This window comes from Engystomops pustulosus, unplaced genomic scaffold (assembly GCF_040894005.1).
Source record: "Engystomops pustulosus unplaced genomic scaffold, aEngPut4.maternal MAT_SCAFFOLD_268, whole genome shotgun sequence".
NCBI classification, from domain to species: Eukaryota; Metazoa; Chordata; class Amphibia; order Anura; family Leptodactylidae; genus Engystomops; species Engystomops pustulosus.
Window position 1 is genome coordinate 79,101 of NW_027285146.1, and position 15,262 is coordinate 94,362.

At 51.4% G+C, this 15,262-nt stretch overlaps 1 protein-coding gene across 1 annotated transcript; it reads right to left on the reverse strand.

Moving 5' to 3' along the window:
- Positions 1–261: 261 nt before the first annotated feature.
- KCNJ8 (potassium inwardly rectifying channel subfamily J member 8) lies at positions 262–12,924 on the reverse strand. The gene is made up of 3 exons (XM_072132202.1): positions 12,699–12,924; positions 5,667–6,087; positions 262–1,294 (listed from the first exon to the last, which is right to left on the reverse strand). The coding sequence occupies exons 2-3, from the start codon at positions 6,017–6,019 to the stop codon at positions 394–396; spliced, it is 1,254 nt and encodes a 417-aa protein (XP_071988303.1). The 5' UTR covers positions 6,020–6,087; positions 12,699–12,924; the 3' UTR covers positions 262–393.
- Positions 12,925–15,262: the final 2,338 nt, after the last annotated feature.

The following is a 15,262-nucleotide window of genomic DNA, read 5'->3' on the forward strand; positions in this document are numbered from 1 at the left end:
TGGAGGACACCGGAGGAAGATGGAGCAGGGAGGAGAGAAGGCTGGAGGACACCGGAGGAAGATGGAGCAGGGAGGAGAGAAGGCTGGAGGACACCGGAGGAGGATGGAGCAGGGAGGAGAGAAGGCTGGAGGACACTGGAGGAAGATGGAGCAGGGAGGAGAGAGGGCTGGAGGACACTGGAGGAAGATGGAGCAGGGAGGAGAGAAGGCTGGAGGACACCGGAGGAAGATGGAGCTTCCTGAATGTCACATCCAGCAGGTGACCTGCTCTGCCCTGGAACCTCGTCATGCAGGATCTGGAAGGAAAGGAAGAGAATGACAGAGACAGAGGAAGGAGGACAGAGAAGTGCAGCCAAGAAGACGATGGAAGGGCGTGGAGATGCGTCTCCTCCATCAGGTCTCCCCTGAGGCCTTGCTTTGCTCCGGAGCCATGAACTGCACCTTGGGCACGATGAGCCCGGAGTTGTTGCGTCTCATGGAGTTGTTGCGGCGCATGGAGTTGTTCCTCCTCATGGAGTTGCGCTTCCTCAGGGAGTTCTGGTGGGACAGCTCACTCTTCTGGAGGGTCTGGATTAATATGGACGGTTTCTCATCCAGTTCGCGAGCGCTGCACCGGGGAGTGGCCACCTTAGTCGTGTTCCCAAACTTGGAATAGTCCACAGAGTAGACGCCTTCCTCCTCCGAGACAATGGGCACAAAGCGGTGACCCCACAGGATCTCCTCCGCAACGTAGGAGGTCCGAGCCTGAGTGGTGATCCCCGTGGTCTCCACCACCCCCTCCAGGAGGACAATGACCTCCAGGTCCTGAGTAGTCAGGTCAGATGCAGAGACATCATACAGTGGACTCCGCTTGTCTATCACGTGACTGATGATCAGCGGCGCCACCAGGAAGATGTTGTTGCTGTCGATGGAGTTGTCCACGGGGACATCGATTTGATGGATTGGGATGATCTCGCCTTCTGGAGTCACCGTCTTCCTGACCACCTGGACCCTCACCGAGGCGCTGATGATCATGCTCTTCCGGAGGTCACCTACCCGGAACATGAGGCACAGCTTTCCGTTCCTCACGGCTATGACCGCGTGGCGGCTGAAGATGAGGGTCTCGGCCCGGCGGTGGGACTGTGCTGTCTTCATGAAGATGCAGCCCAACATGACAGCATTGACTATGAGTCCTACTATGTTCTGTATGATGAGGAGGGAGATGGCCAGGGGACACTCTTCTGTCATCATCCGACCTCCGAATCCTATCGTCACCTGCACCTCAATGGAGAAGAGAAAGGCGGCTGTGAACGACCTGCAAGAGGGGAACATGGTGGTCACTGGGCGAGGCCACTGCAGAGGTCACTGGGCGGGGCCACTGCAGAGGTCACTGGTATGGGGGCACTGCAGAGGTCATTGGTATGGGGGCACTGGAGAGGTCACTGGTATGGGGGCGCTGCAGAGGTCACTGGTATGGGGGCGCTGCAGAGGTCACTGGTATGGGGGCGCTGCCGAGGTCACTGGTATGGGGGCGCTGCCGAGGTCACTGGTATGGGGGCGCTGCCGAGGTCACTGGTATGGGGGCGCTGCCGAGGTCACTGGTATGGGGGCGCTGCCGAGGTCACTGGTATGGGGGCGCTGCCGAGGTCACTGGTATGGGGGCGCTGCCGAGGTCACTGGTACGGGGGCGCTGCCGAGGTCACTGGTACGGGGGCGCTGCCGAGGTCACTGGTACGGGGGCGCTGCCGAGGTCACTGGTATGGGGGGCGCTGCCGAGGTCACTGGTACGGGGGCGCTGCCGAGGTCACTGGTACGGGGGCGCTGCCGAGGTCACTGGTACGGGGGCGCTGCCGAGGTCACTGGTACGGGGGCGCTGCCGAGGTCACTGGTATGGGGGGCGCTGCCGAGGTCACTGGTATGGGGGGCGCTGCCGAGGTCACTGGTACGGGGGCGCTGCCGAGGTCACTGGTACGGGGGCGCTGCCGAGGTCACTGGTACGGGGGCGCTGCCGAGGTCACTGGTACGGGGGCGCTGCCGAGGTCACTGGTACGGGGGCGCTGCCGAGGTCACTGGTACGGGGGCGCTGCCGAGGTCACTGGTACGGGGGCGCTGCCGAGGTCACTGGTACGGGGGCGCTGCCGAGGTCACTGGTACGGGGGCGCTGCCGAGGTCACTGGTACGGGGGCGCTGCCGAGGTCACTGGTATGGGGCTGGAATGGTAAGTACTTGTAAGTTGTACTGTACTGCTCCTGGCACAGCTCTGTGGATGTCACTGTTATGGGGGCTGTGGGGGTCAGTGTGATGGGGGGGCTGTGGAGGTCACTCTCCAACTCCACCACAATGGTCAGCAACTCTGACTCCACAGCCCTGTTTTCTGGGTCACATTCCTCTGATCTATAGTGGAGGAGCTTCACCGCCGAGCATGTACATAAAGTGCAGCCACAAACATTTCAACTAAAAGGAGAATTAGAGGTGCACAACCCGCACCCTGGTGACAGTAAGAGTCCTATAATCTCTCCCATAACTGATGGAGGAGGACAGGTGGTGGTGAGGAAGTCTGAGAAGTTCTCACTTCTCCAAGGTCCTGATGCTGGACAAAGTGCGGCACATAGAGCAGAGAGGTCTCCACTATTATTATCTCCTCTGGGGTCTCCACTATTATTATCTGCTCTGGGGTCTCCACTATTATCGTCTGCTCTGGGGTCTCCACTATTATTGTCTGCTCTGGGGTCTCCACTATTATTATCTCCTCTGGGGTCTCCACTATTATTATCTCCTCTGGGGTCTCCACTATTATTATCTGCTCTGGGGTCTCCACTATTATTATCTGCTCTGGGGTCTCCACTATTATTATCTGCTCTGGGGTCTCCACTATTATTATCTCCTCTGGGGTCTCCACTATTATCATCTCCTCTGGGGTCTCCACTATTATCATCTGCTCTGGGGTCTCCACTATTATCATCTGCTCTGGGGTCTCCACTATTATCGTCTCCTCTGGGGTCTCCACTATTATCATCTCCTCTGGGGTCTCCACTATTATCGTCTGCTCTGGGGTCTCCACTATTATTATCTCCTCTGGGGTCTCCACTATTATTATCTCCTCTGGGGTCTCCACTATTATTATCTCCTCTGGGGTCTCCACTATTATCATCTGCTCTGGGGTCTCCACTATTATTATCTCCTCTGGGGTCTCCACTATTATTATCTCCTCTGGGGTCTCCACTATTATTATCTGCTCTGGGGTCTCCACTATTATTATCTGCTCTGGGGTCTCCACTATTATTATCTCCTCTGGGGTCTCCACTATTATCATCTGCTCTGGGGTCTCCACTATTATCATCTGCTCTGGGGTCTCCACTATTATCGTCTCCTCTGGGGTCTCCACTATTATCATCTCCTCTGGGGTCTCCACTATTATTATCTGCTCTGGGGTCTCCACTATTATTGTCTGCTCTGGGGTCTCCACTATTATTATCTCCTCTGGGGTCTCCACTATTATTATCTCCTCTGGGGTCTCCACTATTATTATCTCCTCTGGGGTCTCCACTATTATCATCTGCTCTGGGGTCTCCACTATTATTATCTCCTCTGGGGTCTCCACTATTATTATCTCCTCTGGGGTCTCCACTATTATTATCTGCTCTGGGGTCTCCACTATTATCATCTGCTCTGGGGTCTCCACTATTATTATCTGCTCTGGGGTCTCCACTATTATCATCTGCTCTGGGGTCTCCACTATTATCATCTGCTCTGGGGTCTCCACTATTATCGTCTGCTCTGGGGTCTCCACTATTATCGTCTGCTCTGGGGTCTCCAGTATTATCATCTCCCCTGGGGTCTCCACTATTATTATCTGCTCTATGGTCTCCACTATTATTATCTCCTCTGGGGTCTCCACTATTATTATCTGCTCTGGGGTCTCCACTATTATTATCTCCTCTGGGGTCTCCACTATTATCATGTGCTCTGGGGTCACCACTATTATCATGTGCTCTGGGGTCACCACTATTATCATGTGCTCTGGGGTCTCCACTATTATCATCTGCTCTGGGGTCACCACTATTATCATGTGCTCTGGGGTCTCCACTATTATGATCTGCTCTGGGGGTCTCCACTATTATTGTCTGCTCTGGGGTCTCCACTATTATCATCTGCTCTGGGGTCACCACTATTATCATGTGCTCTGGGGTCTCCACTATTATCGTCTGCTCTGGGGTCTCCACTATTATCGTCTGCTCTGGGGTCTCCACTATTATCTGCTCTGGGGTCTCCACTATTATCATCTGCTCTGGGGTCACCACTATTATCATGTGCTCTGGGGTCTCCACTATTATCATCTGCTCTGGGGTCACCACTATTATCATGTGCTCTGGGGTCTCCACTATTATCATGTGCTCTGGGGTCTCCACTATTATCATGTGCTCTGGGGTCTCCACTATTATCATGTGCTCTGGGGTCTCCACTATTATCATGTGCTCTGGGGTCTCCACTATTATTATCTCCTCTGGGGTCTACATTATTATTATCGTCTGCTCTGGGGTCTCCACTATTATCATCTGCTCTGGGGTCTCCACTATTATCGTCTGCTCTGGGGTCTCCACTATTATCATCTGCTCTGGGGTCACCACTATTATCATGTGCTCTGGGGTCTCCACTATTATGATCTGCTCTGGGGGTCACCACTATTATCATGTGCTCTGGGGTCTCCACTATTATCGTCTGCTCTGGGGTCTCCACTATTATCGTCTGCTCTGGGGTCTCCACTATTATCATCTGCTCTGGGGTCACCACTATTATCATGTGCTCTGGGGTCTCCACTATTATCATGTGCTCTGGGGTCTCCACTATTATCATGTGCTCTGGGGTCTCCACTATTATCATGTGCTCTGGGGTCTCCACTATTATCATGTGCTCTGGGGTCTCCACTATTATCATGTGCTCTGGGGTCTCCACTATTATTATCTCCTCTGGGGTCTACATTATTATTATCGTCTGCTCTGGGGTCTCCACTATTATCATGTGCTCTGGGGTCTCCACTATTATTATCTCCTCTGGGGTCTACATTATTATTATCGTCTGCTCTGGGGTCTCCACTATTATCGTCTGCTCTGGGGTCTCCACTATTATCATCTGCTCTGGGGTCTCCACTATTATCATGTGCTCTGGGGTCTCCACTATTATCATCTGCTCTGGGGTCTCCACTATTAACATCTGCTCTGGGGTCTCCACTATTATGATCTGCTCTGGGGTCACCACTATTATCATGTGCTCTGGGGTCTCCACTATTATCATGTGCTCTGGGGTCTCCACTATTATCATGTGCTCTGGGGTCTCCACTATTATTATCTCCTCTGGGGTCTACATTATTATTATCGTCTGCTCTGGGGTCTCCACTATTATCATGTGCTCTGGGGTCTCCACTATTATCATGTGCTCTGGGGTCTCCACTATTATTGTCTCCTCTGGGGTCTACATTATTATTATCGTCTGCTCTGGGGTCTCCACTATTATCGTCTGCTCTGGGGTCTCCACTATTATCATCTGCTCTGGGGTCTCCACTATTATCATGTGCTCTGGGGTCTCCACTATTATCATCTGCTCTGGGGTCTCCGCTATTATCGTCTGCTCTGGGGTCTCCACTATTATCGTCCCCTCTGGGGTCTCCACTATTATTGTTTGTCACTTACTTGACATTGGCCACGCAGGGCTCTCGGCTCAGGATGTCCTCTCTGATGTCCATGTCACCGTGGGCGAAGGCCACCAACCACCACATCATGGCGAAGAGCAGCCAGCTGCAGAGGAAGGACATGGTGAAGATGACCAGCGTGTGGCGCCACTTCAGGTCCACCAGGGTGGTGAATACGTCCTGCAGGAAGCGGCCCTGCTCGCGGATATTCTTGTGCGCCACGTTACATGCGCCATTCTTTGCTACGAAACGCGCTTTTCTCAGGCGGTCGCGGATTCTTGGCTTCCGTAGATTTTCGGCTGCGATTCTGGCCAAGACGTATTCTTCTGGAATGATGCTCTTCCGCGCCAACATTCTCCAATCAGTAACAAAGGAGGTACAGGGGCAAGAAGGCGAATCCTGCTACCTCCAGGGGGTGCGGTCTACAGGGGCAAAAGACAGAAAACATCCATGACAGCAATAGAGAGCAGCGCTGCCATCACTGAGAATACAGCCTATCCATCACTAGAGAGCAGCGGTGCCATCACTGAGAATACAGCCTATCCATCACTAGAGAGCAGCGGTGCCATCACTGAGAATACAGCCTATCCATCACTAGAGAGCAGCGGTGCCATCACTGAGAATACAGCCTATCCATCACTAGAGAGCAGCGGTGCCATCACTGAGAATACAGCCTATCCATCACTAGAGAGCAGCGGTGCCATCACTGAGAATACAGCCTATCCATCACTAGAGAGCAGCGGCGCCATCACTGAGAATACAGCCTATCCATCACTAGAGAGCAGCGGTGCCATCACTGAGAATACAGCCTATCCATCACTAGAGAGCAGCGGTGCCATCACTGAGAATACAGCCTATCCATCACTAGAGAGCAGCGGCGCCATCACTGAGAATACAGCCTATCCATCACTAGAGAGCAGCGGCGCCATCACTGAGAATACAGCCTATCCATCACTAGAGAGGAGCGGTGCCATCACTGAGAATACAGCCTATCCATCACTAGAGAGCAGCGGTGTCATCACTGAGAATACAGCCTATCCATCACTAGAGATCAGCGGTGCCATCACTGAGAATACAGCCTATCCATCACTAGAGAGCAGCGGTGCCATCACTGAGAATACAGCCTATCCATCACTAGAGAGCAGCGCTGCCATCACTGAGAATACAGCCTATCCATCACTAGAGAGCAGCGGAGCCATCACTGAGAATACAGCCTATCCATCACTAGAGAGCAGCGGTGCCATCACTGAGAATACAGCCTATCCATCACTAGAGAGCAGCGGTGCCATCACTGAGAATACAGCCTATCCATCACTAGAGAGCAGCGGCGCCATCACTGAGAATACAGCCTATCCATCACTAGAGAGCAGCGGTGCCATCACTGAGAATACAGCCTATCCATCACTAGAGAGCAGCGGTGCCATCACTGAGAATACAGCCTATCCATCACTAGAGAGCAGCGGTGCCATCACTGAGAATACAGCCTATCCATCACTAGAGAGCAGCGGTGTCATCACTGAGAATACAGCCTATCCATCACTAGAGAGCAGCGGTGCCATAACTGAGAATACAGCCTATCCATCACTAGAGAGCAGCGGTGCCATCACTGAGAATACAGCCTATCCATCACTAGAGAGCAGCGGTGCCATGACTGAGAATACAGCCTATCCATCACTAGAGAGCAGCGGTGCCATCACTGAGAATACAGCCTATCCATCACTAGAGAGCAGCGGTGCCATCACTGAGAATACAGCCTATCCATCACTAGAGAGCAGCGGTGCCATCACTGAGAATACAGCCTATCCATCACTAGAGAGCAGCGGTGCCATCACTGAGAATACAGCCTATCCCTCACTAGAGAGCAGCGGTGCCATCACTGAGAATACAGCCTATCCCTCACTAGAGAGCAGCGGTGCCATCACTGAGAATACAGCCTATCCATCACTAGAGAGCAGCGGTGCCATCACTGAGAATACAGCCTATCCATCACTAGAGAGCAGCGGTGCCATCACTGAGAATACAGCCTATCCATCACTAGAGAGCAGCGGTGCCATCACTGAGAATACAGCCTATCCATCACTAGAGAGCAGCGGTGCCATCACTGAGAATACAGCCTATCCATCACTAGAGAGCAGCGGTGCCATCACTGAGAATACAGCCTATCCATCACTAGAGAGCAGCGGTGCCATCACTGAGAATACAGCCTATCCATCACTAGAGAGCAGCGGTGCCATCACTGAGAATACAGCCTATCCATCACTAGAGAGCAGCGGTGCCATCACTGAGAATACAGCCTATCCATCACTAGAGAGCAGCGGTGCCATCACTGAGAATACAGCCTATCCATCACTAGAGAGCAGCGGTGTCATCACTGAGAATACAGCCTATCCATCACTACAGAGCAGCGGCCCCATCACTGAGAATACAGCCTATCCATCACTAGAGAGCAGCGGTGTCATCACTGAGAATACAGCCTATCCATCACTACAGAGCAGCGGCCCCATCACTGAGAATACAGCCTATCCATCACTAGGGAGCAGCGGTGCCATCACTGAGAATACAGCCTATCCCTCACTAGAGAGCAGCGGTGCCATCACTGAGAATACAGCCTATCCATCACTAGATTCTCAGCGGTGCCATCACTGAGAATACAGCCTATCCATCACTAGAGAGCAGCGGTGCCATCACTGAGAATACAGCCTATCCATCACTAGAGAGCAGCGGTGCCATGACTGAGAATACAGCCTATCCATCACTAGAGAGCAGCAGTGCCATCACTGAGAATACAGCCTATCCATCACTAGAGAGCAGCGGTGCCATCACTGAGAATACAGCCTATCCATCACTAGAGAGCAGCGGTGCCATCACTGAGAATACAGCCTATCCATCACTAGAGAGCAGCGGTGCCATCACTGAGAATACAGCCTATCCATCACTAGAGAGCAGCGGTGCCATCACTGAGAATACAGCCTATCCATCACTAGAGAGCAGAGGTGCCATCACTGAGAATACAGCCTATCCATCACTAGAGAGCAGCGGCGCCATCACTGAGAATACAGCCTATCCATCACTAGAGAGCAGCGGTGCCATCACTGAGAATACAGCCTATCCATCACTAGAGAGCAGCGGTGCCATCACTGAGAATACAGCCTATCCATCACTAGAGAGCAGCGGCGCCATCACTGAGAATACAGCCTATCCATCACTAGAGAGCAGCGGCGCCATCACTGAGAATACAGCCTATCCATCACTAGAGAGCAGCGGAGCCATCACTGAGAATACAGCCTATCCATCACTAGAGAGCAGCAGTGCCATCACTGAGAATACAGCCTATCCATCACTAGAGAGGAGCGGTGCCATCACTGAGAATACAGCCTATCCATCACTAGAGAGCAGCGGTGTCATCACTGAGAATACAGCCTATCCATCACTAGAGATCAGCGGTGCCACAACTGAGAATACAGCCTATCCATCACTAGAGAGCAGCGGTGCCATCACTGAGAATACAGCCTATCCATCACTAGAGAGCAGCGCTGCCATCACTGAGAATACAGCCTATCCATCACTAGAGAGCAGCGGAGCCATCACTGAGAATACAGCCTATCCATCACTAGAGAGCAGCGGTGCCATCACTGAGAATACAGCCTATCCATCACTAGAGAGCAGCGGTGCCATCACTGAGAATACAGCCTATCCATCACTAGAGAGCAGCGGCGCCATCACTGAGAATACAGCCTATCCCTCACTAGAGAGCAGCGGTGCCATCACTGAGAATACAGCCTATCCATCACTAGAGAGCAGCGGTGCCATCACTGAGAATACAGCCTATCCATCACTAGAGAGCAGCGGTGCCATCACTGAGAATACAGCCTATCCATCACTAGAGAGCAGCGGTGTCATCACTGAGAATACAGCCTATCCATCACTAGAGAGCAGCGGTGCCATAACTGAGAATACAGCCTATCCATCACTAGAGAGCAGCGGTGCCATCACTGAGAATACAGCCTATCCATCACTAGAGAGCAGCGGTGCCATGACTGAGAATACAGCCTATCCATCACTAGAGAGCAGCGGTGCCATCACTGAGAATACAGCCTATCCATCACTAGAGAGCAGCGGTGCCATCACTGAGAATACAGCCTATCCATCACTAGAGAGCAGCGGTGCCATCACTGAGAATACAGCCTATCCATCACTAGAGAGCAGCGGTGCCATCACTGAGAATACAGCCTATCCCTCACTAGAGAGCAGCGGTGCCATCACTGAGAATACAGCCTATCCATCACTAGAGAGCAGCGGTGCCATCACTGAGAATACAGCCTATCCATCACTAGAGAGCAGCGGTGCCATCACTGAGAATACAGCCTATCCATCACTAGAGAGCAGCGGTGCCATCACTGAGAATACAGCCTATCCATCACTAGAGAGCAGCGGTGCCATCACTGAGAATACAGCCTATCCATCACTAGAGAGCAGCGGTGCCATCACTGAGAATACAGCCTATCCATCACTAGAGAGCAGCGGTGCCATCACTGAGAATACAGCCTATCCATCACTAGAGAGCAGCGGTGCCATCACTGAGAATACAGCCTATCCATCACTAGAGAGCAGCGGTGCCATCACTGAGAATACAGCCTATCCATCACTAGAGAGCAGCGGTGCCATCACTGAGAATACAGCCTATCCATCACTAGAGAGCAGCGGTGCCATCACTGAGAATACAGCCTATCCATCACTAGAGAGCAGCGGTGTCATCACTGAGAATACAGCCTATCCATCACTAGAGAGCAGCGGTGCCATCACTGAGAATACAGCCTATCCATCACTAGAGAGCAGCGGTGCCATCACTGAGAATACAGCCTATCCATCACTAGAGAGCAGCGGCGCCATCACTGAGAATACAGCCTATCCATCACTAGAGAGCAGCGGTGTCATCACTGAGAATACAGCCTATCCATCACTAGAGAGCAGCGGTGTCATCACTGAGAATACAGCCTATCCATCACTACAGAGCAGCGGCCCCATCACTGAGAATACAGCCTATCCATCACTAGGGAGCAGCGGTGCCATCACTGAGAATACAGCCTATCCCTCACTAGAGAGCAGCGGTGCCATCACTGAGAATACAGCCTATCCATCACTAGATTCTCAGCGGTGCCATCACTGAGAATACAGCCTATCCATCACTAGAGAGCAGCGGCGCCATCACTGAGAATACAGCCTATCCATCACTAGAGAGCAGCGGTGCCATCACTGAGAATACAGCCTATCCATCACTAGAGAGCAGCGGTGCCATCACTGAGAATACAGCCTATTCATCACTAGAGAGCAGCGGTGCCATCACTGAGAATACAGCCTATCCATCACTAGAGAGCAGCGGTGCCATCACTGAGAATACAGCCTATCCATCACTAGAGAGCAGCGGTGCCATCACTGAGAATACAGCCTATTCATCACTAGAGAGCAGCGGTGCCATCACTGAGAATACAGCCTATCCATCACTAGAGAGCAGCGGTGCCATCACTGAGAATACAGCCTATCCATCACTAGAGAGCAGCGGTGCCATCACTGAGAATACAGCCTATTCATCACTAGAGAGCAGCGGTGCCATCACTGAGAATACAGCCTATCCATCACTAGAGAGCAGCGGTGCCATCACTGAGAATACAGCCTATCCATCACTAGAGAGCAGCGGTGCCATCACTGAGAATACAGCCTATCCATCACTAGAGAGCAGCGGTGCCATCACTGAGAATACAGCCTATCCATCACTAGAGAGCAGCGGTGCCATCACTGAGAATACAGCCTATCCATCACTAGAGAGCAGCGGTGCCATCAGTGAGAATACAGCCTATCCATCACTAGAGAGCAGCGGTGCCATCACTGAGAATACAGCCGATCCATCACTAGAGAGCAGCGGTGCCATCACTGAGAATACAGCCTATCCATCACTAGAGAGCAGCGGTGCCATCACTGAGAATACAGCCTATCCATCACTAGAGAGCAGCGGTGCCATCACTGAGAATACAGCCGATCCATCACTAGAGAGCAGCGGTGCCATCACTGAGAATACAGCCTATCCATCACTAGAGAGCATCGGTGGCATCACTGAGAATACAGCCTATCCTTCACTAGAGAGCAGCGGTGCCATCACTGAGAATACAGCCTATCCATCACTAGAGAGCAGCGGTGCCATCACTGAGAATACAGCCTATCCATCACTAGAGAGCAGCGGTGCCATCACTGAGAATACAGCCTATCCATCACTAGAGAGCAGCGGTGCCATCACTGAGAATACAGCCTATCCATCACTAGAGAGCAGCGGTGCCATCACTGAGAATACAGCCTATCCATCACTAGAGAGCAGCGGTGCCATCACTGAGAATACAGCCTATCCATCACTAGAGAGCAGCGGTGCCATCACTGAGAATACAGCCTATCCATCACTAGGGAGCAGCGGTGCCATCACTGAGAATACAGCCTATCCATCACTAGAGAGCAGCGGTGCCATCACTGAGAATACAGCCTATCCATCACTAGAGAGCAGCGGTGCCATCACTGAGAATACAGCCTATCCATCACTAGAGAGCAGCGGTGCCATCACTGAGAATACAGCCTATCCATCACTAGAGAGCAGCGGTGCCATCACTGAGAATACAGCCTATCCATCACTAGAGAGCAGCGGTGCCATCACTGAGAATACAGCCTATCCATCACTAGAGAGCAGCGGTGCCATCACTGAGAATACAGCCTATCCATCACTAGAGAGCAGCGGTGCCATCACTGAGAATACAGCCTATCCATCACTAGAGAGCAGCGGTGTCATCACTGAGAATACAGCCTATCCATCACTAGAGATCAGCGGTGCCATCACTGAGAATACAGCCTATCCATCACTAGAGAGCAGCGGTGCCATCACTGAGAATACAGCCTATCCATCACTAGAGAGCAGCGGTGCCATCACTGAGAATACAGCCTATCCATCACTAGAGAGCAGCGGTGCCATCACTGGGATATGTTTGCAGTCACTTACCATTAGTCCACATTGTCCACGGTCTCTCGGCTTCAGTTTCTGCTGGGAGCGGAGCTGAGTTCTGCAGATGTGGTGGGATCACTGCTCCCTACTTGTCGCCCCTGTCCTGGGCAGAGACTTCTCACTCGCTTCCTGCTCCTCGTCCTCCTCCTGCTGCTCCGGGCTCTCGCCTTGTGGCTCTTACTTCTCCTCCGCAGCTCAGAGCCGGGACGTTTCCTGCAGCAGAAGCGACATGTGACGTGCGGGAGGGAGGGAGGGTCCTGTGCAGGGACTGAGGGTCCCGGGAGCCCCGGGCACTGCCCCCCGAGGCTAATGTGCCCAGGTACAGCCAGCAGGAACAACAAACAGGAGCCGCGACCCCTGACAGCTGCCAGTGACCCCAGGTCTGACCCCAGGACTATGGATGTTTACATACTGAACCCAGAGAGAACATCAAGTACCTGCAACTGGGACCAGAACAAACCCACCAGGGACAAACAAGGCATGAAATATACACCACCACTAGGGGGAGCTCACTACATACACATTATACACCACCACTAGGAGGAGATCACTACATACACATTATACACCACCACTAGGAGGAGATCACTACATACACATTATACACCACCACTAGGGGGAGATCACTACATACACATTATACACCACCACTAGGAGGAGATCACTACATACACATTATACACCACCACTAGGGGGAGATCACTACATACACATTATACACCACCACTAGGGGGAGATCACTACATACAGATTATACACCACCACTAGGAGGAGATCACTACATACACATTATACACCACCACTAGGAGGAGATCACTACATACACATTATACACCACCACTAGGAGGAGATCACTACATACACATTATACACCACCACTAGGAGGAGATCACTACATACACATTATACACCACCACTAGGAGGAGATCACTACATACACATTATACACCACCACTAGGGGGAGATCACTACATACAGATTATACACCACCACTAGGGGGAGATCACTACATACACATTATACACCACCACTAGGGGGAGATCACTACATACAGATTATACACCACCACTAGGGGGAGATCACTACATACACATTATACACCACCACTAGGGGGAGATCACTACATACACATTATACATCACCACTAGGGGGAGATCACTACATACAGATTATACACCACCACTAGGAGGAGATCACTACATACACATTATACACCACCACTAGGGGGAGATCACTACATACACATTATACACCACCACTAGGGGGAGATCACTACATACACATTATACACCACCACTAGGAGGAGATCACTACATACACATTATACACCACCACTAGGAGGAGATCACTACATACACATTATACACCACCACTAGGGGGAGATCACTACATACAGATTATACACCACCACTAGGGGGAGATCACTACATACACATTATACACCACCACTAGGGGGAGATCACTACATACAGATTATACACCACCACTAGGAGGAGATCACTACATACACATTATACACCACCACTAGGGGGAGCTCACTACATACACATTATACACCACCACTAGGGGGAGATCACTACATACAGATTATACACCACCACTAGGGGGAGATCACTACATACACATTATACACCACCACTAGGAGGAGATCACTACATACACATTATACACCACCACTAGGAGGAGATCACTACATACACATTATACACCACCACTAGGGGGAGATCACTACATACACATTATACACCACCACTAGGAGGAGATCACTACATACAGATTATACACCACCACTAGGAGGAGATCACTACATACACATTATACACCACCACTAGGAGATCACTACATACACATTATACACCACCACTAGGAGGAGCTCACTACATACACATTATACACCACCACTAGGAGGAGATCACTACATACACATTATACACCACCACTAGGGGGAGATCACTACATACACATTATACACCACCACTAGGGGGAGATCACTACATACACATTATACACCACCACTAGGAGGAGATCACTACATACACATTATACACCACCACTAGGGGGAGATCACTACATACACATTATACACCACCACTAGGGGGAGATCACTACATACACATTATACACCACCACTAGGGGGAGATCACTACATACACATTATACACCACCACTAGGAGGAGCTCACTACATACACATTATACACCACCACTAGGGGGAGCTCACTACATACACATTATACACCACCACTAGGGGGAGATCACTACATACAGATTATACACCACCGCTAGGGGGAGATCACTACATACACATTATACACCACCACTAGGGGGAGATCACTACATACACATTATACACCACCACTAGGGGGAGATCACTACATACATATTATACACCACCACTAGGGGGAGATCACTACATACACATTATACACCACCACTAGGAGGAGATCACTACATACACATTATACACCACCACTAGGGGGAGATCACTACATACACATTATACACCACCACTAGGGGGAGATCACTACATACACATTATACACCACCACTAGGGGGAGATCA

Coding starts and splice junctions, on each gene's coding strand:
- KCNJ8 (XM_072132202.1), bottom strand. CDS start 6,019: ATGTTGGCGCGGAAGAGCATCATTCCAGAAGAATACGTCTTGGCCAGA. Junction 1,295..5,666: donor CCCTGCGTGGCCAATGTCAA/GTAAGTGACAAA, acceptor CCCCTCTTGCAG/GTCGTTCACAGCCGCCTTTC.